Below are 25,836 nucleotides of genomic sequence, written 5' to 3' on the forward strand. Positions count from 1 at the left end.
TTCTGTGATCACGCCTTAATATCTCATATTGGGGCAATATCATATATATATCTAGATATTTCAAGACTGCTGCATCCCTCTGACCTTTCAGAGTCAGTTAAATCTCTTCTTTGGTCCATTTTTCCTGAGGAGAAGAATCTGCCTAATCATTATGCACACCTTGATATAGGGTGTTGATATCCTTGGGCCACATCCTCCCTCGTTACACAAATACACATCACCGGCTATACATTAAATCCAATAAGCATTCAAGTTTATACAGCCTGTAGTTGGAAATTATGGATATGGTCAAAATAATCACTTGCCTAATAATTGTCCACACGGAGTATGATGCATGTAGAGAGACAGCATCACGACTATACAATACAGAAAAAGGTCTATTAAGAGTTCGCAACGTGTGCGTTGTCAACCATTTTCTAAGAGTCATGACACTGAGCACATCACATTCCGTCTGGGGGTCTTTAGTCATATGAGCTTAGAAAGACCCACCTTAGGGGTGTTTGAGAATAGACATCTAATGGCTAAAAGATGTCATGTGACTGAATAGACTCACACTACGTTGGAGTTTATAATGTTACAAGAGAATATGAATTAATTCTTTCATTCATTCACACATACATTCTTACATAAAGCCTTTCCTTTTACAATTCTTCCATACCAAAAAATCGCCTATTTTTATTCTATCCCCTCTTGAGACTTAGACAACATGTAAACACAACTTTCAAAATATCTTTTGTCCAGCAGTTTAACATGTGACATGGAAAAAAAGGAAGAACGTTAAATTTTACAGAACTTTATAATGATTTTACCCCTCCTATTTTAATAATTGAGCGGAAACCAAAAATCTTAAGGGCTTGATAGGACAACTAAAAATTAAAATCACGACATCCTTCTCAGATATACACGTTAAATATTTTTTTTCTTCTTTTTTGGTTTAACAGCTTTAACAAATGATCTCCTCCACGCTGGGAGCCTTAAATCTGAACACCTGACGACCTTCAACTATTCGACATCTTCAAAGGTCTGTAACGCCCCCTAGTGGCCGAAAGGCCGAATTGAATCAGGTCAGCTGGAAAGTCAGCTGATTCCAGCCTAAACAGGAAGGAGAAGTACTTCACCATAATACTCATGAAATAAAAACTGACTCATTTCGGTTTACGTTATTGATAGAACAGTCTAGCTCAAAGATGTTCGGAGGGGATGACGAAGATGGAGACTTCCTCTCTCCAACAGGAGGGTGAGTGCTTTATCTATTGTTGCTAGTCAACGGCTAACTAGCTTAGCCGGTATGAGCTAACTGTTTTAGTGAATGGGCCAGATTAGCGTTTAACACTTTCCATTTATTTTATTCTACTTTTTTTTGTTAAATGAGAGAGACAGGCCTTTCAGCAAGCAACGTGGGTCAAACGCGCCTCCCTGGATTATTTGTGGATTATCATTAAAGAGGCAAAGCTTTAAATAAATACATGAACAATACTATTGTAATTGAGAGTAACTTGAGGAATGGCATTACTGAAAACCAAGTTGTTAACGATTCTATATTGAGGGTAGAATGAAGCTAACTACAAAGCTAACAAGAAGCTAATTCACTGGCCCTCATATAAACGTTTCCTTACGTTTCCTAAAATTAATATTTATGAATGAAGTTCCGCATTGCTGTGCAAGTTCAGGTCTGACATCGTTTCAAGTCATACCACACTCAAGATGTGTCAGTAGTAATCAGACATAAAAATTAGTTTTTACCTTTAGGCGTCTAGCTTTATCTGAGACGAGTCAGATTATTGAGTAAACGTTCATTTCCGGTTGTTTTTGCAGAGGCGCATACTATCCAACCCTAATGTTGGACAGTAAAAAAGAAAGTATAATAATATAATATGATAATTGATACTGCATACTGTCCAACCCTAATGTTTGACAGTATGTTGTAACTGTTGTAACTGTGTTTAAATAAGGAAGAGTAAGTTTCAGATCCGAGACTGTGATCATGCCGCACATTAACTCTCACTAAAAGACTAATAATGCTGTCAGGAAGGTTCTACTTTTATTTAAGACAGTTTGAGGAAAGCTAAGAAATACAGAACTGCCATGATACATCTATTCATACAGTTCTATCATTGGGAAGTCTGATTGTGAGCCTGCAATTGGCTGGCATGGAAATTTTGCAGCCAGAACAAATCTTAGATCAAGTAAATTGTGGTGAGGAATTAAATTGTAATTTGCGTTGTCCATAAAAACATTCAAAATAATGTAGACTAAAATCCATGTGTTCTCGATTTCACCTTTGATTTTGTACTTCCTAAAATTTATACTTCTCGGAGAATGATAATAATAAGGAGAAGAAGTGAAGGGAACGTGGAGCAACGGCAGTTTAGATTAAAAAAACGAGAAGTTAAAACATAGAAAGAGCATGTGCCGTGTTCAAGCTGCAGTAAAATATTGAGGAAATACAATGGACAGGCGGAAAAATTTCAAGGGCATAAATTTTCACAAAATGAATCCATGGCATTTCCATTGTTTCGTGAGGTGAATCGAATTCTATGCTGTTTCAATAAGGATAGTTCAGTTGTTTTTAGACCCCACTCGTGTTGTTTTGGTCACCGTTGCCTTGATTAAAATATCCAGTTAAAGAGCGTTAACCGACTTCTAAGTTTTCGTGTATTATTGGAACACGAGGTCACAGCAAATGCAGGGATGAAGGTAATTTGCTTTATAAGTCAGACCTGACTTTACATTCTTACTGTCAGCAAAAAAAAAAAAAACCTTTTCAACGTTGAGGAAATTCAAAAGGTTATAATGTAACAATTGAAAATTAACATTTGGACATTAAAGAGATTATTTGAATTTGCTTACTTAAGAAACCCAGAATATTATCTCAGCTGGAAATATGGATATCATAAATGAATGTATCAACCTTGTATGCAAAGTTGCTTTTTTTTTCATTTCTGAAAGGCTAACATTTATTGCTATAATGGTCAGGCTTTATGCAATTGTCTTGTGTCCATTTAAAAGGCTGCGATCATGTCCTTCAACATCCAAAGTGCTCCAGGAATTTAAAACATAATGCTGTGCAAAATCAATGTTCAAAAAGCTCCTCCTTCAGTTTCAATGCAATCAGTTTCAGCTTTGTAGTGCTACACTTTGGTTTTTTCTGCGGCTCTGTGGTGCTATTGTGCGACTGCAGCGTCAGTGTGGAGTGGGGTTTATCCCAGAAGGCAGTGTTCATGGTGGCTAATTCCTCTCACATGCTGCTTGTTAGGAGTCCCATCTCCTCTGTAGACCGAGATTTTTCTGTCGTGCTGTTGAATGTGCCGCAATGGTGCGACCTGACCGGGTAGGAAGGGGCGGGTGACACCACGAGAGCATTCGCTCACATATGCAAACGCAGCACTGCTTCTTATCACACACATTCCCGGTGGGAGATGACCATCTTAAGGCATTTAACATGTCCGTTCTGAGGGACACCAATGACTACCAGTGGAAGGAGTTCCAGGGGTCAGTAGGACTTGACTGTGTGTTCGTGCTGTCTCTTCTAATCCTGACTTTGGCGCTTGGTTACTCTGTTAAATATGTCAAATGTCTAATGACTTGGTTTTGGATTGGATGTGTTGTGCAGCAAAGTTATTGACAGCAGTTTTATTAGTTATCAATGTAAGTGTTGACAGGAAGGTAATGGAAGGTGATACCATGAGAATTTTGACCATTTACATTTAGTTAAGATGTGTGAAACACCCGAGATGTGCAATTGGTGTTTTTTTTTTTTTCAAAGTATTTACTTTTTAATAGAAATTGTAATGCTTAAATATATGGAATATGGAATTGATTCCCAAATCATCAAGAAATCCCTTAAATCTCATTCAGGCAGCAGTTGCCTTAGAAAGTCCCAAAAATGCATCAAAAATATGAATGTTACTTTGAAATGATCAAGAAAGTATCAGAAAATGATTAAGGAATTATCTGATACTCTTTTTTTTCTAATGTTAGATCAAGTTCAAAATTATCAAATAAATGACCTAAATCTCATCAAGAAATTAAATAATGGGAAAATACCGCAACATCATCAAGAAATAGTCAAAAAATTGTAAAGACTCGACTGAAAACTACGCAACAAAATTGCCTAAATGAAGAAATGAATGGGTAAAAACCAGGACAACAGTCACCGTTTTTTTGGGTTATTATCCAAATGTCATTTAAAAACAGCTTGATATTCAAGATATTTATCAGAAGTCAGTTTGAGAAATTAACTAGTATTTGTCATGAGATTACTTAAATATCACAAAAAAATCTACGGATATATGTACAAAACTTCTTTATAACCTATCTTTTTAATAAAAAATAGCCGTTCAGAGAAACTTGCATTCTCATGTTGCATTATTTAAAAAAAAACAAAAAAACTTTCACTACAGTGTCTTTGCATTTTGTGTCTGTCAATAAGGATATCTGGTCAATATTGGAAATGAAATTGGGGTTCTAAATATTAACCTCTTGAAAGTTATTTGTTATAAAGTTCTTTACCGTAATGTCAGTGGAGTACCTCCAGACGCGGTTCATTTGCTGCTGTATTGCTATGAGTTGGTACTTCAGAGTGAGATGCTGAGGGTTGTGTGCAAATATTATCTAGTGTGATAACATTTACTCCTTTACAAACTGTTTCCTGGCTGCATTATGGAGCGGATCTTCGATCTTTGATCTTTGTCTCGCAAACATTCACAATATGGTCGAAGGGCTTTTAACTCTCACCTGTAGATAATTTCATGTTTCTGCTGCTGGATTTGATTAGATTGTAGATTATACCTCAATTGCATATTAATTTAAAAAGCGTGTTCTGATAAGTGATTAGAACGAGGAAGCGTCATGGTGCTGACCAGTCTGGCCTTTGAAGAGGACAGAGCTTTACCAACCCTTTGCACAATGCTGAATTGTTTATCTATTATTTATAATTTATCCTTTCAAGTAATTCCGTCTCTTGTTATTGACGACTACCCATAAATTATTTTGTCCGCCTCTCACAGGAAAAGTTGCCTTCGGTCTCAGCTTGACTCCAACAGCCTCACTTAAGGCTCAGCACACCAGCTTTTGTTCAATATGATTTATTTGAGAATTTTGAGAATTAAAGAGGCATCTGGAGAGTACTAAGCAATTTAAAGTAAAGAAATTATGGGTAATTTGCTCACTGACTCAGCAAAAAACACAGACAGAACACTATTTGAAGTACATATTGACCACGAGTTTCACATGGGATAAAATACCATTAAATAGAGAATGAAAAGTCACACATTGCCCTTTGTATAGTTTGGCTTTTGAAGGACATTATGCTCCTGGGGGAGATGCAGAACCAGCATTGGTACCCCGCAAGTTCTCAAAAGGGAGTTGGAAGGTTCAGATAAGCAGCTTTGACTTCGTGAGACAGAACAAACGCGCCTGCAGTTAGCGGAGCGTCCAAGGTCACACACACCTACACACACGAGTTAACCCCGTAAACCAGGGGTGGGCAATTATTTTGGCTAGCGGGCCACATTTCTTATTTCATTTTTACGCACGGGCCAACTAGGTATCACGTAAATTGAACCAAATGAAAATTACAATTTAAATATTTTCATTTTTTAAAATCATGAATGATCATTTAAATGTATCAACATTATTTTAGATGTAATTATCCGTACAAAATTAAACAAAAGGAAAAAATAAGGCGTTTCTAAATTCAATATTGATTGAAAATGCTTGTTGAGATGTTTAAAGAAAATGGTTTGGCAGGCTGGATAAAAAAGCAAAACGGGCCAGATGTGGCCCGCGGGCCATAAAATGCCCAGATCTGCTGTAACCCATGCACAGCCCTTGTTGTTTTCTTTTTTTGTTTGAAATCATAAGCATGAATTGTTCATAGAAAAAAATAAAACCTGAAAATTCATCTTCAGCAGGAAAGAATAAAAATTCCTCCAACACCCCAACCCATATTGATACCAGTAAAAAAAAAAAAACTCTTAATGCTTTTGATCATGACAAATAAAACACAATATCACATTTGTCCAAGTCATTTAAATTTGATTAATATTGTGCATATTTTCAGGTAGTATTTGTCTAGTCATTGGGAGTCATGGCGCAGGAGGCAGAGCATTTGGAACGTTACTGGTTCCATTCCCGGCTCCTACCAGTCTGTCGAAGTGTTGTTGAACAAGATACTGAACCACTAATTGTTCCCCTGGTGCTGGCTGATGGCAGCCTACTGCTTATGGTTCATCCATGATGGGTTAATTGTAGAGAATGTATTTCCCCAATGGGTTTAATAAAGGATAAATTATTATAATTATCATTTTGTTTTGGTGAGGTATTAGTACTTATGTAGACTAAGGGAATTCCATGCTGACCCTCAGGAGATGTCTTTGTGATTTTCAGTTAGGTGTGGTGTTGTGTTGTAGGGCATCTTGACTACTTGACTTTAACACTGATTCTGTGCCACGTCAAATTAGAATTTAGGATCTATCCTAAACTCCTTTACTCTATCCTTTACTCTATCTTAATTTCTACACCCTGGTGCGACCTGAACATCATCTGAAGATATATATGAACACTTATTTATCCCAGTCTTTAGATCTGGGAACTGTCAAGATCACATTTTCCTGCTCATTGAACATTCCCAACATCTTTCTCCAGACATCTATGGAATGCTTTGTTTCTAAACACTTTTTTTCCAGACTTACCTTTCAACTAGTCACGTATCTGTACTCGCTTTATGTGGTGGTTATTTTTATTCCATGTGTGTAATCGTATATCAAGACAATCTTCATGCTGTTAATCTGACTTTTCAAGGCTGAGCATAACCATATCCTGACAATCTCTTCCATTCCCTCGGCAGGGCCAAGCTGGCCTCCCTTTTCGGACTGGATCAGGAGTCCAGTCAGGGGAACGAGTCTTTCCAGTACACGGCACCCAAGCAGCCCAGAAAGAGCTCCAATCCAGGTCCCACCAACAACACAAACATGCAAGTCTTCAGCCATTTTTTCATAATGTGCTGAATTATGTGTTTGTTTTTTTTTTTGTGTGTCTGCAGCACCAGCTTCCCAGAAAGCATCACCAACACCCGGAGCCCCAGCAGTGCTGTTTGCCACAGCCGTCCAAGCCTTCAGATAGTGAGCTACTGGCTTTAAAAATCCCCAAATGTTTTAATGTCCATGTCAGGATACCAGTGCAACACTTTTTCTTTTTGTAACAGGGTTGCGGAACTGAAAATCACAGATATCACAAATATTTGACAGAAGAGATTTCCAAATGTTGAAATTAATTGTCAAGAGCTCAAATCTGAGACGTTTGTCAGATTGCCACTATTCCATCGCTGGTGGAGGTCTAAGCCTGGCAGTAGCTGAGTTGTCAGAGACATTTAGTCTAAAGAGCAGCATGTTATTTTTAATTCTCAAAAAAATGCAAGCATCAGGCCTTTTGTAAAATAATAATAAATCATCTTGCGAACCAATCTGATAATGCACATTCCTGTTGTTTTGTCTTTGTGCAGTATTAACGGACAGTATGTGAAGCAGGGGAAGCTGGGGGCAGCAGTGCTGGGCAACCACTCGACGAAAGAGGTTCAAACTTTAGGAGATTTTTTTTTTATTTGAGATTATTTTTGCACAGACTTTAGATTTACTTTACAAATATTGCAATGCCTCTTTGCAGTACAAGCTGCTTCTATACTTGAGCCAGCAGAAGCAAGTCACCGCCGCCAAGATCCATAGTGGCTTCGTCCTCACTGTGAGTGGAAACAGACTTTAAATATATCTGAGCTGCTTTGAGTAATTAAAAATTAGACAATTAAATTAGACAGCTAATCATGCTTAGCCCCTGTCTTATCTTTACTATTAAAAGAACCTATCTCTGATTTTGAGTAATGTTTGCACATGTGAGGGCACATACGTTGCAAAAAAAATTAATTCATGTGCCAAAAATAAGTTAAGCAATCATTTTTAATTTTTTTGAAAATTAATCATAGATGTGTTTCTTAGAATGAATGAGAATTTTTAAAATTTAATTATTTGCAATTTTAAGCTGATGTATTATAGAATTAAGGGGTTAAATTGTTTCGCTCAGAACACTGGGGATGCAGTACATTTCTCAGTTTGGCTTGACTGACCTTTCTGTACTGGATTTTTGGCTCAAAGAAAAACAAAGATGAAACTGTCAGAAAATCCCTTAATGAATGGGATCATTTTGGAACTATTCAAACATTTCACATTGCTGCAAACAAATAAATGTTCTCATGAGATTTCTGTTCAGTGTGACTTTCTAACCTTGACAGTCAAGCATAAGTTGAATGTTACGTTACATTACATTACGTTACGTCACGTTAAATTTTGTTTCTGTTCGCTCCCCATCACTTTTGTTAATTTCTTATTTGGTGCATTTCATAACACTGAGCAGGTTTGGTTCAAGCAGGTGCTCTGCACAGATGTTCTTTCAAGGTTTTTGTCTTTGTCTCTCCTGCAGGTCCAGTCCAACAATTACTATACCTTTTACGACGACCAGAGGCAGAACTGGTCCCTCATGTTTGAATCAGAGAAGTCTTCCTCAGATTTTTGCAAGGAAGTGAGTGACGTTGTATAAATACTTGTTGGACTCAAGATTCTGATGCTTCCATCAAGTTATCCTGCTCGATAAGTGACTCCTCTGTTATTTGCATCAGGTGTGTTTGGCCAAAGTAAACTGCAACGCCACGTTGGACACAGTGATATTTCAGGATCTGAGTCTCGGTGAAGGTCCAGGGGTGGAAAATGGAGACTCTCTGCAGGTGTCATACACAGGCTGGCTTCTGCAGAACCACACAATCGGACAGGTTACGGTCCCCGCCAGCTTTACATTCGTATTTTCACTCAGTTATCACGCAAAGTGCGCGACTGATTTATCCTCTCATTTCCTTTCAGATGTTTGACTCAAACCAGAACAAAGACAAGTCGCTACGACTCAAAATTGGATCAGGGAAGGTGATCAAAGTAAGTCATGCACGAGGATCTTGCTAAATTATTTGGGCTCCAATTACTTGAACCAGGCTTTAACGCTGACCTCTGCCCTCTGCTACTAAGTATTCTGAGCTTTGGTCAGTCCAGAGCATCTAAGTAGCTGTTGGTGTGATGGACACATGAGGATTGCTGCTGTCAAACTGTAGGATGACAGGATGAGTGGTGGCTCCTTTTGGCTTATCATTTTACCACAGGGCTTAACCCCTGAGGGCAGATTTACTAACTAACTTCTGTTAGTTTGGACTTACTGTCCAAAACCCTGAACCTATTCCCCACCACCTACCCCTTCTAATAAGCTGTTTGTCACCGGTCTCATCATGAGTTCATGCTTGATACCAGTAAGACAGCTGTGTCCTTTGGTGACTTGTAATTGAATTACCGTAGTGAAGAGTTGTTTGTTGCTCTGCATTCCTTGGCCTTACCAACATCAAGATAAAGTTTCCCCTGAAGGTTTTCTGGCAGGAAGGCAGACAAACGCTTTGTAGGTTGTAAAAACTAAAGTTGAATGAAATATAATTGTGCAGCCTATTTACACACTACACCAGCTGATATTTGTACTAGGATTAATTCACAGTAAATTCTTTTTAAAGGCTGATGTCAACTTAAACTGCAGGAATAAAGTTTGATTGAAAAGTTCAACCGATCCACTGACAAACTCCCGTGGATTGCAAGTTTACTCTATGTAGATTGTTTTTTTTTTTTCATCTTTTGCTCTTCAATTTGCACCGTACTTTACAAAGTACGGTGAAGTAAAACCCTAAATGAAGATCTTCCAGCTGTGATATTCCTGTAGTTTTAGGCTCACTGAAAAAGCAACTTTCTTTTTTACATTGTGTTCCCAGCTTACCATCTCTTTCCTGTCTGTCTTGATGTTTGCAGGGATGGGAGGAGGGGATGCTGGGGATGAAGAAGGCTGGCAGCCGCTTCATTATTATCCCTCCCAATCTTGCCTACGGATCTAAGGGTGTCCCTGATCGTGTCCCACCCAACAGTACTCTTATTTTTGAAGCATTGCTTCAACGGGTAAGTTTCAAATGTATTTATCTCAAAAAGGAAAGGACAGTTTACCTTAATGAACAATCAAATAAATGTAAATATACCCAAGCTAGCTAAAATGCTACATCTAATCTTATCTAGTCCTTTTGCCTGATGTAAATAAGCAACCTAGAATATATATGGTTAAAATCAATAGTACTAATAACAAAATAAATAACCATATTAATATATTACATACAACTAAATAACATAAGAATGACAAACAAGGAATTCAATTTACCTCTATGACATGTTCATTTTTCAGTGTTTAAAAGCCATTTCTCAGCATTGTACTTAAATGAAGCAAATTATGGTCACTCTGATTGCCTGTGGTTCCATGTTCCGGTCACGTTATACTTTAAAAGAACACTCCCTGCATGAAAGCAGTTTTCCTTAAGGGGGTTGTGCACTGATAAATTGGGATGCAGGGGGTGGAGCTATATTAGACCATGCTTATACACCAGATACCTTGCATTTTGCTGGGGTTTTCCCAGCTAAGCAGGTTATGCTTCTTAAGAATATTGCAGTAATGAAAACTGAATCTTCTTTTTTTGAAATCTAGAATTGTAAGTACTTGTTTATATGAATAGTCAAGTGACTATAAAATGTGCATTAGACCAATGTATCAGACAATATGCAAGTATAAGTGCTCTGCCTCAGATGATAGGTCTATATCTTTCTTGCCTCCGATTATAGGCAGTTGCCCTCGGCTATCCTTGTATCTGTACCTTTTCTTACCTACCCGATATACTGTATCTACTATCTTTGTTGATTGACAACAGTTTCAAACTGCTTAGGTTTTTACAGAACACACTCTCAGCTGCTTGTTTTGCCCCCCAGGTGAAATTTTCCAAGGACAGTGGATCAGACCATGCCAGTGCCAGCTCCAGAGATTCCACAGCTCCGTCACCAAGTCCTTCTCCGGCACCAAGTTTGGAAAATTTGACTGTAGAGACCCCTGCACAAACAGCTGCCTTGGGTCCAGGAAGACCAGGGTGAGTCTTCAGATCACATGTCGATATATTTATGGTCCGTTGCACTGTATTGATTTCATCAGATTAGTACCGTAAATATTTGGTAGGAAGCACCGAGAAACTATGACTGGGAACACATTTCCATGTTTAACCTGAACCCTTATTTGTTTGCCATTTCCATCAATGTGACAGAATTTTCGGGTCAGTTTCGAAAGCAACTTTATTAACACCTTGTAAGAATGAATTATTTGCTCAGGGACGTGCCAGTCTTTTCATTTAATTGCTTTAACGTCTGTCATGATACACTGGTATTATAAGTCTGAAAAAGGTCATTACTACAACCAGTATTTTGAGTCCTGGTGGTTCAATTCTTTTACCTGTAATTTTGTTGTTTGTTTCTAGGGAGCCCCCTCTCCGCGCAAAATCAAACTCACTCAGTGAACAGCTGACTGTAAGTACCTTCCCTGTGTGTTTTGTCTCATAGCAAGGAATAACCTGTCATTCTTCAGTGATTTATTTTTTTATTTTTATTTTTTTTGGTAAAAGTAGTGTCCTCTCTTCATTTTTTTTCTAGAATCCAACTCAAGATGCCACAAAAGCCAAGCTGATCTCCCGCATGGCAAAGATGGGTCAGCCCATGCTGCCCTTTCTCACAGGAGCGGCCTGCCAACCAGAATCCAGTGACTCTGAGCTCGAGGTGGGTGGAAAGACTTCTTGGAACAATACACATAGTGTCAACATAATCCTATAAAGCAGATCTATCGAAGAAGTTTTGTGTTCCACGAACAGCCCCAAATGAATGCACTTTTCTGGCATTATCAAATGACTTGCTTTGAAAACAAAAAAAGGGAGGGAGGCGTATAATATGCCTTATATTTTTTTGTCATCTTGTTTGTAGCACTTTCTTTATCAATCTAGAGCCTTTTGGTGCATGCGAGGATGTTTATCAGAAGCTTAAAAGAAGTATGTCTGTCAAGAATTGATGACTGAGTAATATAGTATTGAGCAGTATTTTGATAAAATGTATTAAATGAAACAATGATTAAAGAGAGTGAAAATCCCATCGCAATTCATCAATCAATGCTTTGACCTTGCATGGTTTATCCCAGCTTTGTCTGATTCTTTGGTAGTCCTCCCCCCTTATGCTTCTATTAGAAATCTGTACTTAATTATGAAATCTGCGACCATGTGACTGAGTGTGGGTACAAACGCACTCTGTGAAGTTTTTGCTCGACAACTGTTCACAATAGAAATATTTCAGTCCTCATGACTGTGAATTCTATTCAGAATAAGCTTTATCCCTGCACAGTTGTGAATAACATCTTTTAAAATCTGTACACTTGAGGTATGTAGATGTCTATACACTGTATGGGTTCATAACTGTTGAGCCTTTAATTCTTTGCGGATACAGTTGCTAGGGTAGGTAACTGCGCAGTAATCACTCTAAGCTCAACAATGATGAACATACAGTTGACTCTTTTCAACAGGCACAGTACCGGTGTTGTCAAAACACGACATGTGAGTTCGTCGGTTCCTGTGTTTTATTTGCAGGACACCAGTGGAGGCCGGGTGAAGGACCGACCTGCTGCTCCATCTCCAGTACAGATCTCCACTGCAGCTGCAGGTTCAGCTAATGGTAACCTCATAAATCCATCTGATAACTGATTGATTTGTTTGATTAATAAGTCATAGTGATGCATCCTCATATAAGAGTTTCAACCTGTTTGTATTAAGAAATTAAATTCACGCTTTTTCAGTGTTCGGATTTAAGATTCAGTTTTAAAGCAGTTGCTCTCTCAAATTCAGGTCTGTAATTTGGAAATGTTGAAACAACAAAAAATTGTAGGATGCAGGACAATCAAACCTAGAATCAAATTTTTAAATCTGACTATTATTATGATCATTCAGGTCATGGTCCAGCCTCACAGTTTTTGTTAAGCATTTATCATTACATTACATTTGGCAGACGCTTTTATACAAAGCGACTTACAATAGAGGACATAAGGGCTGCATTCAATTTTTCAGTGTAATCCCATCCAGTACTACTCTTAATGCATTGTCCATAATAAATCATATTATTTTCAGTTCAGCCAATTTGTTCCCTCTGTTTTAAATGTCCTTAAGCGCATCCTCATCCTCGGACGGCTCCTCCCTCTACAATGCTTCCTGTCATCCCCAATTTTGCTGCACAGCCAGGCAACAGCCATGCTTTTCAGGTAAGATTTCACGAAAATTTTGCTGTCACGTCACACCTATTTGTCTATTAATTCATCATAATATCACATTGTGTCATAGCCTTACTCCTATACACAGACCTCCTTGGCTCCAACTCACCTGCAACCTGTCAGCCAAGTTTTCCCAACACAAACCGTCCCTTACATCGGTAAGACTGCTTGCTTTAGTAATCAAGGTGGGGTCTCCTTCATGCCAAAGTTCATTGTCTTTTCAAACCCTATGAATTTCAGACGTGACTGCATCCAACTGCAACAGCAGTCAGATTATGCAGTTTTGTCTCCACAACATTTAGGGCATTAGTAGTTTTCAGTGTCACTCCCCTCGGACTGATTAATCCAAATCTGTTGTACAAATCTTAATTTAATTTTGCCCTTGCCATTTTGCTTAAGATGTTTTGTTTGTGACAGAATCCTCAACTGTCCTGTAGTATCTGTCACTCTTGTAATATTGATATTTAGTAAAATCTTGTTGAAAGTGGGTATAAATCATACAGTTTTGATAGATCAGGGGTGTCAAACTAATTTTTACCCGGAGCCACATCAGCATAATTGTTGCCTTAATGTAATGTAATGGTAATAGTATAAATGTAACTATTCCTTAATGTTAAATAATTTATCACTCATTCGAACCCAAAATGTTACATTATGCATTCCCATCTTTCCTGAAACAGTCCTCCGTCTACATTAACTTTTCTTTTCCTGGACGTTTAGGGATCATTTGTACTTCTCAGTTCCAGTTGTTGATGTGGATACACTGCAATCTAATGGTCACATGATCGGCATGAATTGGGGGAAATTTGGTTTATGGTCAATGCATGCATTTGACTTATTTATTTTAAGACAATCAGACCTTATAAGACGTTCTTGCAGAAGACATAAAATGACGTGGCAGGCCACAATTGGCTCGCGGGCCATGAGATTGACACATGTGTGATAGATCTTAGCTAATAAGCTAGAGCTGGTAGATACCTTCCTTTTTTCCCCAGTAAAAAATTGTTCTGAAGGCAAACTACTCACTCGCACCACTGGATGAGGGTGAGTTGTGCTTTTACCACAAGGGTTTCATAAACTGCCACTAGGGGGTGCACAAGTCTTTTTGCATGGCACTAATAGAATATACAGAACTGTTGTGAAACAATGATGAATATAGTGTTTGGGGCCAGTATCCCTCAAGTATATCGTTCACTACCACTGTTTTTCCTGTAATAACCCTTTAGGAAAAATAACCGAATGTAAATGTTGGTGAAGAAACACAGATTTATTGTCTTTGTCAGGCTCTGGTGAAATGACCTCCTTCCTGATGACAGAGGCCCGGCAACACAATATGGAGGTCCGGTTAGCTGTTGGCAAAGTAGCAGAGAAAGTGGAGCAGTTAACCACAAAGGTCAAAGAGCAATGATCAAGCTAATTCATGATGTGGTTTTGACATGAAACAACTCAATGACAGAAAACTTTTTCAATAGATCGATGATTATCAGAGGCAGGGCAATGTGTCCATGGGCGCATCCATGTCAATGGAAACCTCCATGATCATGCACAACATCCAAAGAATCATCCAGGTACTCTCCTTAGACCAGCATCTCTTTCTTGACCAAAATAATATTACCAAGCGCTGTTCCGTCTTCACCATGAATCAATTTTTTCTTGTAGGAAAACGAATGCTTGAAGAAGGAGGTCTTTGAAAAAAGCTCTCGTATCGAGGAACAGAACCACAAGATTAGTGAGCTAATCAACCAAAACCAGAGGTGAGTCGCTAACATAATGACTGTGAGAAGTATTCAAAACCTTATGTCATCAGAACCAGAAAAGACATTCCGTAGGCCCTCGAAAACATTTTAAATGTATTTATTTATTAATTTATGTTTAAAATATTGGGCAGAAAAAAATTATGGTGACCCAAATTTATGGTGTTAATTAAAAGCATTTCACATTTGCTTTTGATACCTGTTGGTATTCTGTGTAATTCAGCTATAAGAATCACAGCTTGGAGTGTGTGTCATTTCCAGGTACATGGAGCAGAGCAACCTGCTGATGGAGCAGAGGAACGACTCCCTCAAGTCGTCCAGTGAACAGAGTCAGGCTCGATTGCTGCAGGCAGAGCAGGACAAGGTCAGTCGTTTCACCCTCGTCTGCTTGACATCTCACATTGTCACTATGATGCCAGCAACACTTTTTACTGATTCTTAGCGTATTCCTCGAACTAAATGTAAACTAAATGTGTTCCGAACTAAATGTAAATTTGCAGTTTAGGATACGCAAAACACAAAATTCAAATGCCTGTTGATGCATATTTTCAGGCCTAGCAAAAAGGAAAGACTTTTTTTCTCACTTTGAATTTCAATACTTACTCAAAATGTAATTTAGCAGCACCAGGAAGCGGAGGGCATTTCATTGAATTAAAGAAGTATCGCATGGTGATATTTCTAGGTATCTTATCCAGTTTGAAATCTCAATATTGTAACAGCTGTATCTTATCACATAACAATGAGCCATATCTTTTTTTTAAATTCTAACATATGCCATACTCCGTTTTGTATGTATGAAAATATTTACATCCCAACATAATTAATGCAAACCAGCTCTTTGTGACAAGAGGCTCTCATCAGAACACATCTCAATTATGTTGTTTTGTTGTTGTTTTTTTATGCTTTTGCACTATAAGGATCTGACAAACTATATAACTTGTGATTGTTTGTGAAAATTGTCCCCATTCTAAGATTTATTTTAATATTTATTGGCATCATGCTGCTACAGAACTAACTTGTTGCCTCATCTTCCAATTTTAAATAAATGGGAGTGATTTATGGGTCAAAAGTCTACCCTTAAAACTGTCTCATGCATTAGTTGAGCTAAAATGATTGTAATCTACAAACTGTTTAGCATCATGTTGATTAAAAATGTCACAGTTTGAAAAACTTTTGATTTTTACTGGTTTCAAGGGAAACATTATGTGTCAACTAACTTATTTTCTTTGCAAGTTCAAAATGTATTGATTATTTTCCTGTTTAAAACGAAAAAAACAAGAAACAAATCTTGCTGTCTTTCATAAACTTGGCTACAAGTAGTATATTTTGTTTGTACTACCAACCAAAGTTTTTCCATTTACTCTTGCATAAATGAAGAATAATGCAGCCAGTACTTCCATGTATTTCGCTCAAGCTCTTCTGTAAGAAGTGTAGTTGTAGCAGAACCCTTTTGCTACAAATGATTTGGCAACATTTCCTTCAATCCATTGATTTCTTCTGTTTATATGCCACCCCTCTTCATCACACAAAGACCATCTTTAAAACGTCTTTACCACCCCACCCTTATTTAACCCTTAACAAGACCATGGCACAAAATGTGCTGTATTACAGGTAGGTAAATTTACCAAGTCAGATAAATTTGAGAATCTTCAGCGTGTTTGGTTTAATATCCTGTACATCAGGTACCTCTGAGGACCTCCCTACGTTTCATCCAACAGGGATGTGGATGAAGCACCATGGAGGGCATGTCTCTTTTGGTTCTGCAGTTCCTCCAAGCCCAGATGATGGTCATACAACCATTGTTTTTCCTTTTTCTGTGAAAATCTGCTAAACTATCATAACAGAAGAGGTGTTGGTTTCCCTTCTGTGATCTGCTGCAGATTCTAATCAAATGCTGAGAATAATTGCTCCATAATAAACCCTCTGCCTGGCCCCTCTGAGGCAAACCTCGCATTCATTGCTTTCTGTTCTCAGCATGCACTGCCTCAGGACTGCATTTCCAGCCAGGTGAGCCCCCTTCTCTGTACACTCTCTCTGGTCTGTGGTCAAATGGTTCAATAAAAAGAGACTGCGATGCTCTTATTAAAGTCTCATTTATTCCCAAATCAGCCTCCAGTTTATTATTTTTTTAATTCTTTTGCAGACAAAATCTGGTCACCATTTGGGGTTAAGGTTTATCTGTTGTGAGCCTTAAGACTCTACTTTGATTAATATGAAATTATGACCAGTGAACACAATAAATGGGTAATTCTGATATCATCCATCAATTGCTTGGAAATCGCAATGGAAATCCCAAAGTTAGTAACTGCTTGACCAAGATTTGACTCGTCTGTTATTCCATAATTCATTGACATTTTAACTAATTTTTCTTTCCCTCTGTCTTTCCTTTCTCCATCAGCTTTCACTCACCCGCCATGTTGCTCCCACAGGCTCACGCTTATCACTCCACTCGTACCAGTGACCAGTAATCCCGTCTTCCACTGTCTCCGTGTGCTTCGACGGGTTCCGCCCCATCTCACCCCATCCGCCTTTCCTGCTTCCTTTCTGCTAGGTTCGTCTGACGGAGGACCTGGCATCATCCACCGCCCGGCTGTCTCAGCTGCAGCTGGAGGCAACTGCCCAGCAGCAGAAGGCCATGGAGCTACAGAGCAAACTGAACTCAGTGCTGCAGGACAGTGAGAGCAGTCAACAGCGCATCGCTGGCCTTGAAACGCAACTTGATGGTCCGTGGTCATGGTCTCTTGGGTTGTGTGTGTGTCCCTCACATGTTTATTTATTTATTTAATCTTTATATAAACAGAAACTTGTTCAGATATCAACATTTACACAAAAGATTGTCTCACTAATAAAGACTTGCTTTTTTATACTGATATAATGCATACCACACACACTGTATTGCAAAGTCTTAACTACACCGCAAGTAATTCCATTAGCGTCAGATAGATGCATTGCTGTTTAGATTATAAGCAAAAACACCAGGTACAGATCGCTATGCTTGTTATAATGTAAATAATCCACCAATGCAACAAACCATACCATCTTGCTCCTGGCATTTTTTTTTTTTTATGTTCTAATCACAGCGGAAATCTAAAAATGGACCATTTCTTTGATGCTACTCCACATGGGACTATTTTCCCTATGCGGCGAGGCAGTGAACAACAGAGATTGTATAAAATGTAACATGATTATAGAAAAGGGTTATATTATTATGACTGAAATACTCCTAGAATGAAATTAGGTTGAGCCACAGTAGCACAAAGAGCACAAGAGAAATTTACAGTAAATATGAAATAATTAGAATGCAAATTTGAGGTAAGGTTGAATAACTGTAGAGGTAACTGTTGTAGTAACAGTGACTGTCCGTGAGCAAAGAGACTGTGAACCATTACTGAAGAGCTGAAACACACTGTGAGAACAAATCAAGATGAAAATAATCTGCTGGGATTTGGCTTATAACGTCATGTCAAAATGAACACCCGCGAGATCTAACCAACTGGTGATATGTGTGTGTTGTAGAGCTCAAGGAGGCAGCCGAGAGAGCCCACGCTCAGTTCCGCACTGAGAAGCAGAGACGCAAAGAAATGGAGCTGAAGGTCAACAACTCGGAAGAGGAGGTGCAGGATCTGAGATCAGACAAGGAGAGGCTGGAACGGGTGAGGAACGTCATGGTTATTTTAGTCGGTCACATGACTTATTTAGCACTTTAATACAACAAAAAATATTCTTCAAAGTGGCTTGCACAATTACAGGAAGTAGAACAAAACGAAAACATATTCTGAAGTCACTCATTCATACATTCACACACACATACATATAAAGATGGAGTTCAGGGAGGTGCGGCGAAAGGTAAAGATAGAGGTAGCAAAGGCAAAACAAAGGGCTTATGATGACTTGTATACTCGGTTGGATAGTAAGGAGGGTGAGAATGATCTATACAGGTTGGCGAAACAGAGAGATAAAGATGGAAAGGATATACAACAGGTCCGGGTGATAAAGGACAGAGAGGGAAATGTATTGACAGATGCTAGAAGAGTGATGGGAAGATGGAAAGAGTACTTTGAAGAACTGATGAATGTGGAAAATGAAAGAGAGGCAAGGGTAGAAGAGGTGATTATCGTAGACTACAAAGTAGCAAAAATTAGTAAAAGTGAAGTGAGGAAGGCATTGAAGAGGATGAAGAGTGGAAAAGCAGTTGGTCCTGATGATATACCTGTGGAGGTGTGGAGGTGTGGAAGTGTCCAGGAGAGGCAGCGGTAGATTTTCTGACTAGATTATTCAACAGGATCTTAGAGAGTGAGAAGATGCCTGAAGAATGGAGACAAAGTGTGATGGTGCCTATTTTTAAGAATAAAGGGGATGTGCAGAATTGTGGCAACTACAGAGGGATAAAGTTGATGAGCCGTACAATGAAGTTATGGGACAGAGTAGTGGAAACTAGACTGAGAGCAGAAGTCAGCATTTGTGAACAGCAGTATGGCTTCATGCCTAGGAAGAGTACTACAGATGCAGTATTTGCGTTGAGAATGCTAATAGAAAAGAACAGAGAAGGCCAGAGGGAGTTACATTGCGTTTTTGTAGACCTAGAAAAAGCATATGACAGGGTGCCAAGAGAGGAGCTCTGGTATTGTATGAGGAAGTCTGGAGTGGCAGAGAAGTATGTTAGACTGGTGCAGGACATGTATGCTAGCTGTGAGACACTGGTACGGTGTGCTGTAGGGGTAACAGAGAAGTTCAAGGTGGAGGTGGGACTCCATCAGGGATCAGCTCTGAGCCCCTTCTTGTTCGCAATGGTGATGGATAGGCTGACAGATGAGGTTAGACAGGAATCCCCATGGACCATGATGTTTGCAGATGACATTGTGCTCTGTAGTGAGAGCAGACAACAGGTAGAGGAAAATCTAGAGAGGTGGAGGTATGCTCTGCAAAGGAGAGGAATGAAAGTTAGTCGCAGCAAGACAGAATATATGTGTGTGAACGAGAGGAACTCGGGTGGAGCGGTGAGGCTACAGGGAGTGGAGATCAAGAAGCTGGAGGATTTCAGGTACTTAGGGTCAACAGTCCAGAGCAACGGAGAGTGCGGAAAAGAGGTGAAGAGACGGGTCCAAGCAGGTTGGAATGGGTGGAGAAAAGTGTCAGGGGTACTATGTGATAGAAGACTATCGGCCAGAATAAAAGGAAAGGTGTACAAGACAGTGGTGAGACCAGCGATGATGTATGGACTAGAAACTGTTACAATGACCAAAAGACAGCAGGCAGAACTAGAGGTTGCAGAGATGAAGATGTTGAGGTTCTCTTTGGGAGTGACCAGGATGGATAGGATCAGGAATGAGTCTTATCAGAGTGACGGCACATGTTCGATGTTTTGGAGAGAAGGTCAGAGAAGCCAGACTGAGATGGTTCGGTCATGTACAGAGAAGAGATAGTGAATATATTGGTAGACGGATGCTGGAATTGGAGCTGCCAGGCAAGAGGTCTCGAGGAAGACCAAAGAGAAGATTTATGGATGTAGTGAGAGAGGATATGAAGGTAGTTGGTGTGAGAGAGGAGGATACAGAGAATAGGGTTAGATGGAGAAAGTTGACTCGCTGTGGCGACCCCTAACGGGAAAAGGCGAAAGAAGAAGAAGAAATGTACTATTATACTGTCAGCAATTTGCTGTGAGGAAATACAAGACTGGACAAAACCAAGAAATGAAAGGAGCTAAAAATGAGTACTTAAATATATAAATACATTTTAAAAAGTCATTTAAAAAATATATAGCAGTAGTGATATATATTAGCCAGATGAATTGCAACTAGTATTATAAAAACGTATTAAAAAGTATTAATAATTTCTCATGCTTTAAACTTAAATTACATAAAAAGTAGACTCGAAGCCTGGACAGAGTTCACTGAATTATTTCACCTCTTATTAGAAATACTTTACTAAAAGGGTTTTAACGGGTAAAGCAGAGATCAACTGAAGTATTTATCAGTTGTTTTCTTTTCTTATTCTGCTCAGACCCTTTCAGACAGGAAGTCAAATTGGCAGGCTGAGCGTCAGCGGCGGGACGATGAGATGGAGGACCTCAGAAGGACCAACCAGCAGGAGCTGGACAACCTGCGTTACCAGCTCCACAAAGCAAGGAGCAGCACTGACAGTGCCTCATCCATACAGGTTGCAACCATGGAACAGCACCGTTGGATCTGATGTGATATTTACCTCATGAACTGACCACCTGCCTTGGATTTCAGCTGTGTCAGGTCCAGGCAGAGATGGAGGAGGAATGGAAGGGCAAAGTCAAGCAGGCTGTGGCCTCTGCCAGGGAGCAGCATGGCAGGGAGATGGCTGAGCTGGTAGAGCAGAGGGATGCTCTACAGGAGAAGCTGACCCTGCTGCAGGAGAAGGCAAGCTAGTCAGAACAAACACACATACACACACACCCTCACTGACTTCAACTGAATGATTGAGGCAAAAGCTCCCCCTCCAGTGAAAAACCTTCATAAAAGAACAAAACAAAAAACCTTTTAGCTTACAAGGTTCGATCGCATTAGTAAACTCAAAACCCTGGTAGTTGGAGGGAAACCGGTGCTGGAAACACGATATCTGACATGGTCTCTCTCGATGTCACAGTTCACATCAATGAAACTGGCAAAAAATTCTCAAGAACAGAGCACTCTTGAGGAGCGGGAGCCAAGCGAGGAGCTGCAGAACCTCCAAGCGAAGGTACATTTGCGGTTAGTCTTAGCCAATCAAATGATTGCACTTCACTTTATAAGTAATCACTGAAACTTTACATATAAAAGCGTATGTTTCCCTTCAAGTTGATGTCCCTGGAGGAGCAGGCAGCTGCTGAAAAGGAGAGGCTGAAGGAAAGAGTCTTTGAGCTGGAGAAGAAACTGTCAGAGCAGGAGGCCCCAGCAGATACTGCATCAGAGGTGACTGCTTTAAAAAAAACGAAGAGAAATCAACCAAAATTTATATTTTAAAAAAAATGTTGAGAACAAAATGTGCCAAAAAGAAAGAAATAAGTTTGACCCTAAAAAAAAAAAAAAAAAATTCTCTGTACCAGACAATGACAAGCTCTCAGCAGCAAAAAAAAAAGATGAAACACACAAAAAAGTTCAGAAATTATGGTATACATATTATTGTGGGGGTACACATGTAGCTTTAGGGGCAAGGCAACTTGTTTTAAGGCGCACTCAGACTTTGGTCATCCCTGTGAGGGATTTCCGAGACAGGGTAAAAGGGTAATTTACAAACAGTTATCTATGTAAAATCTTACATAAAAGACTACAACATAAGTGACTGTTAGTTATGAATCTTTAAATCAACTCATAGGACCTTAGAGAGATCAGCTGATAATGCAAAAGTTCCACTGATCCTAAGCTTTATCCTAACTTCAATTATGTTTCAGACTAAACCAGATCTTTAATGTTTTCATACCAAAGGTTTTTGACATTTCTAGCAGAAATTAGATTTTGAATTGATAATATCAGGATTACTCTGCTATATTTTGTTTTAATAAGACCCAGTCCAGCTACATGCAGATGATGGGGTACAGGATCTGTGTGTTTTCCTTTGCAATGGCTGTTTTGCTGAGTCTTTTTGTGGAAACAGGAAGAGAACAGTGAGCGGTTCCCAAAGACCCAATCTTTTGTTTTCACAGGTAAAGCGTGTGATGAACGGTGTGTTTCACTCACTGCGCAGGGAGTTTGACCTTAGTGAATCATACAGCGGCCAGGCCGTCCTGGGTGTGATCGTCGGCACTATTAAGGTGAGTCTCAGGACCTAGAGAATGACTTTTGAATAATAAATAAGAAATTATTATTTGATTTAGCACCCTTAATGACCATAATTATTCCCTGCTTGATCCAAACATGTGATTTTTCATTTCGTGGACATGCAGTTTCTTTAAAGATAGACTGCAATTTTGTGCTTGATTCGATTATAAGATAAGATAAGAACAACTTTATTAATCCCGAAGGAAATTGTTGTGCCAGAGTTACAGAAAATATAAAAGTAATAAATAATAAAAAGAAAAAGGCAGAATTAGAATTAAAAATAAACTATAAACTATAAAGTGTCTCAGTGAAACTATAAAGTATCTTAGTAAACAAGTGATAAAACTTTAAGTGTCTTAGTAACAAGTGAGGTAAGGAGTGCACAATAGTATGATAAAAGGAAAAATTGTAGTGTAGCTGTTATGAAATGAAATATTGCACAGTTCTGAATATTGCACAGAATATTTACTGTCAAGAGACGAGAACAAATCTGAAAATCTGTCCACCGGGGATTGCAGAGCGTTACTCTTGAGCTGCTGGACAGCCCGCAGCCGACGTCATCGAGCCAGGGGGCAGGGGACGCTGAGGACAAGGAGGCAGCGAGCGAGGGCGTCAAACAACCCGAGGACATTGTTGATAAGCAGCCGTGTGTCAACGGTGAACGTGAAGACCAACAGGCAGCGACCCAGACAAGCCATATCTTTGAGCGCAAGGCACAGCAAGTCGGGGAATCAGTGACTGGGACCCAGGCTGAGGCCTCAGGGGACGCACCTGCGGAGTCGGGCAAAGATTTCACAGCACAGACGGCGGAAGAGGCGCCGACGGCGGTGCAGCAGGAGGGACCTACAGTGAGCTCTCCGGTTGAGGTCCAGGTCAAAGATGCGAGCAGTGAGGTAGATGAGTGCAGCGTGGATGACAAACACTCTCCGAAAGCTTTCGGACCGCCATCCAACCCTCCGCCGCCGCCAAGTGCACATGAGGACGGCAGGTGTGTGAAAGCCTCGACATTTACAAGACCCATTTCAATGGAGAAAGTCTGACTTGCAGATACTCAGTTTTTCTTTCATCTAAAGGTGTAAGCAGAAGTGTTTTGTGGCTATAACAGTTTCCATTTTTTCTGTCACTATAAAAACTTAAAAAGGCCAAAGTTTATGAAAGGGAATCCGGCTGGAAGGGGATATCAAGACAGAAAGATGGAAATCAATAGACCAGCACTTTATGGGGTGTGTGTGTGTGTGTCAGTGTGTCTGTGTGTCTGCTTGCACTTTTGATTGACATGAAAATTGTCTGGCTCTCTTTGATTGTTTTTTTTCCTACCTTAAAAATGTCTTTATCTGTTTTTAACACCAAATCTGTCACGAATGGTCTGAGAGAAATCAAAATTTCTGGTTATTTTGATCGACACCCTGGCCCTGGCAGTTATTCACATTACGTTGGTTCCTGCGTACAGGACCAGTATAGCAGAGATCCTCACAGTGAGGTGACCTCCCCCAACCCCTCACCCCCCCAAAAACAGGGTGCCAAACACATTGATCCCACAGACTAACAGAGACTAATCATTTTGGTATTTAACTTTGTTCATATAAAGATACAGTTTTGAGTCTTTCTAACTAATGCTTTGATGACCATTTGTCTTTTAACACCACCCCCTCACCCCCCTTCCCTCCACCCCCTTGATTTTTGTGTGTTTTTTTTCTCTCTTTCTCGATCCCCACCTCCCTCGTCTTGTCTCTTTGCTACCCTGTCTGTTATTCCCTCAGTGTGACTGGGGGAATGAGTGAGGAAAATGGAGAGGAGCCATTTTTCCAGACCCCCACCAAACCTCCTGCTCCACCCAGTGTAGAGGAAGAGGAGGATGAGCTGGTGAGGAAGGATCAGTTATTCGCTGCTTTGGCTGAACCCCAACCTGTTAACTTTGTCAGGAGGGGTCCAGACGCAGCTGCTTATACAGCAGCCATAAGTATTCCAAAACGGTAAAAATCAGGAAAATAACGGGAAATAATTGTTGCTATTTTCCAATCGGTTATTTCTTGTTGGGTTCTTTTCATCTGATCATTTTGACTTTGTCACTTCAAAATACCGTTAATGACAGGGAATTAGCAAAAAAGAGGTTGACCACAAATAAGCAAAAAATAATCTGAAAATGTACATTGTTACCTGTGAATAACAGCACTCAACAGTTCCAATTTACATATAAAAGAAATTAAAACGATGCAACTAATTAAAACATAAATTCGTATGAGAACCCCCGCATTACATGAGGTCATCAGACTGGTTTTAAGGAATTGCGTACTTCCTGTTCCATGTCTAGAGTCTGAAGGGACGTCCCCCGCCTGCGCCGCTGTTCGGTGATGAAGAGGATGAAGAGGATCTGGACTGGCTGAGCTGAGATGCTGACCGAGTCTGAGTGTCGACGATCAATAGTCGAAAAAGAGATGGCTCACGTCAAGCGGTTTGGCACCTGATTTGACTTCTCCTTTGAGAGCCGCAGCCACCTAACTGGAAAAGGAATGACAGATCCCAGCTCTGTTTGCAGTTTATATAACATTCACAAAGGAACCAGAACGTGTCAATGTCTCGTTTTATACAGTAAAACAATCGGGTTTCTGACATGTAGCAGTTTGTCACTGGTTGAGAATGTATGTTTTTAATAGTTGCTGCTCTAAGGGTTTAACTTTTACTAAATTTTGGTAATCCGATATTCATCCAAAATAATAAATGTCACCGACATTTGCTCTGGGTTTGGTTTTTCGTGCATTTACACTTTTGAGGTGAGCATCCTTAATAGAGAAGTGCTTAGTTTATGATCTGGTGTTTGAGGTTGACTTTCAATCATGTCTTCAGACACTCATGTCTGCCCATGGATTGATTATAAAGCAAAGTGCAAATTCTAATCATACATTTCATAGTGACATTTAGAGGTGAAATGTTATATCATATGGTCTTCAGTAAACGTAGTCCTTGGAAGTATGGATGAAAAAATAGCAAACTCTCTTTTAAGCTTAGAAAAAGCAGTGTTGTGAGGATATGGGTTTCCCTCGCTATGTTTCAACAGGCCCCTCGGTCAGTGTTTTGCAGAACAC

The 25,836-nt window shown here is 39.6% G+C and overlaps 1 protein-coding gene across 5 annotated transcripts; it reads left to right on the plus strand.

The window, feature by feature from the left end:
• The first annotated feature begins 1,059 nt into the window (after positions 1–1,059).
• On the plus strand, positions 1,060–25,487 carry fkbp15b (FKBP prolyl isomerase family member 15b). Of its 5 annotated transcripts, none has more exons than XM_086169503.1 (30): positions 1,060–1,237; positions 6,851–6,954; positions 7,046–7,124; positions 7,505–7,574; positions 7,666–7,740; positions 8,473–8,571; positions 8,669–8,818; positions 8,907–8,975; positions 9,882–10,025; positions 10,878–11,032; positions 11,414–11,462; positions 11,586–11,708; positions 12,563–12,647; positions 13,136–13,227; positions 13,307–13,394; positions 14,520–14,629; positions 14,709–14,804; positions 14,896–14,990; positions 15,252–15,354; positions 16,965–16,997; positions 17,542–17,713; positions 18,507–18,643; positions 20,991–21,146; positions 21,224–21,376; positions 21,603–21,695; positions 21,794–21,907; positions 22,639–22,746; positions 23,272–23,741; positions 24,514–24,616; positions 25,065–25,487. In XM_086169503.1, the coding sequence occupies exons 1-30, from the start codon at positions 1,188–1,190 to the stop codon at positions 25,140–25,142; spliced, it is 3,453 nt and encodes a 1,150-aa protein (XP_086025629.1). In that variant the 5' UTR covers positions 1,060–1,187; the 3' UTR covers positions 25,143–25,487. The 5 variants fall into 5 exon arrangements, with proteins under 5 accessions (XP_086025629.1, XP_086025630.1, XP_086025631.1 ...); XM_086169504.1 differs by having other exon boundaries at positions 13,325–13,394; XM_086169505.1 differs by lacking the exon at positions 16,965–16,997.
• Positions 25,488–25,836: the final 349 nt, after the last annotated feature.

This window comes from Fistularia commersonii, chromosome 22 (assembly GCF_037954325.1).
Source record: "Fistularia commersonii isolate RoL2024-O1a breed Wild chromosome 22, RoL_Fcom_v1.0, whole genome shotgun sequence".
NCBI lineage: Eukaryota > Metazoa > Chordata > Actinopteri > Syngnathiformes > Fistulariidae > Fistularia > Fistularia commersonii.

What these genes read in the sequence shown, in the direction of transcription:
- fkbp15b (XM_086169503.1), top strand. Translation starts at nt 1,188, where the DNA reads ATGTTCGGAGGGGATGACGAAGATGGAGACTTCCTCTCTCCAACAGGA. An exon ending in TGGAGCAGTTAACCACAAAG is followed by an intron (nt 14,630 to 14,708) that starts GTCAAAGAGCAA and finishes CTTTTTCAATAG; the next exon opens with ATCGATGATTATCAGAGGCA. An exon ending in AGTGCACATGAGGACGGCAG is followed by an intron (nt 23,742 to 24,513) that starts GTGTGTGAAAGC and finishes TTATTCCCTCAG; the next exon opens with TGTGACTGGGGGAATGAGTG.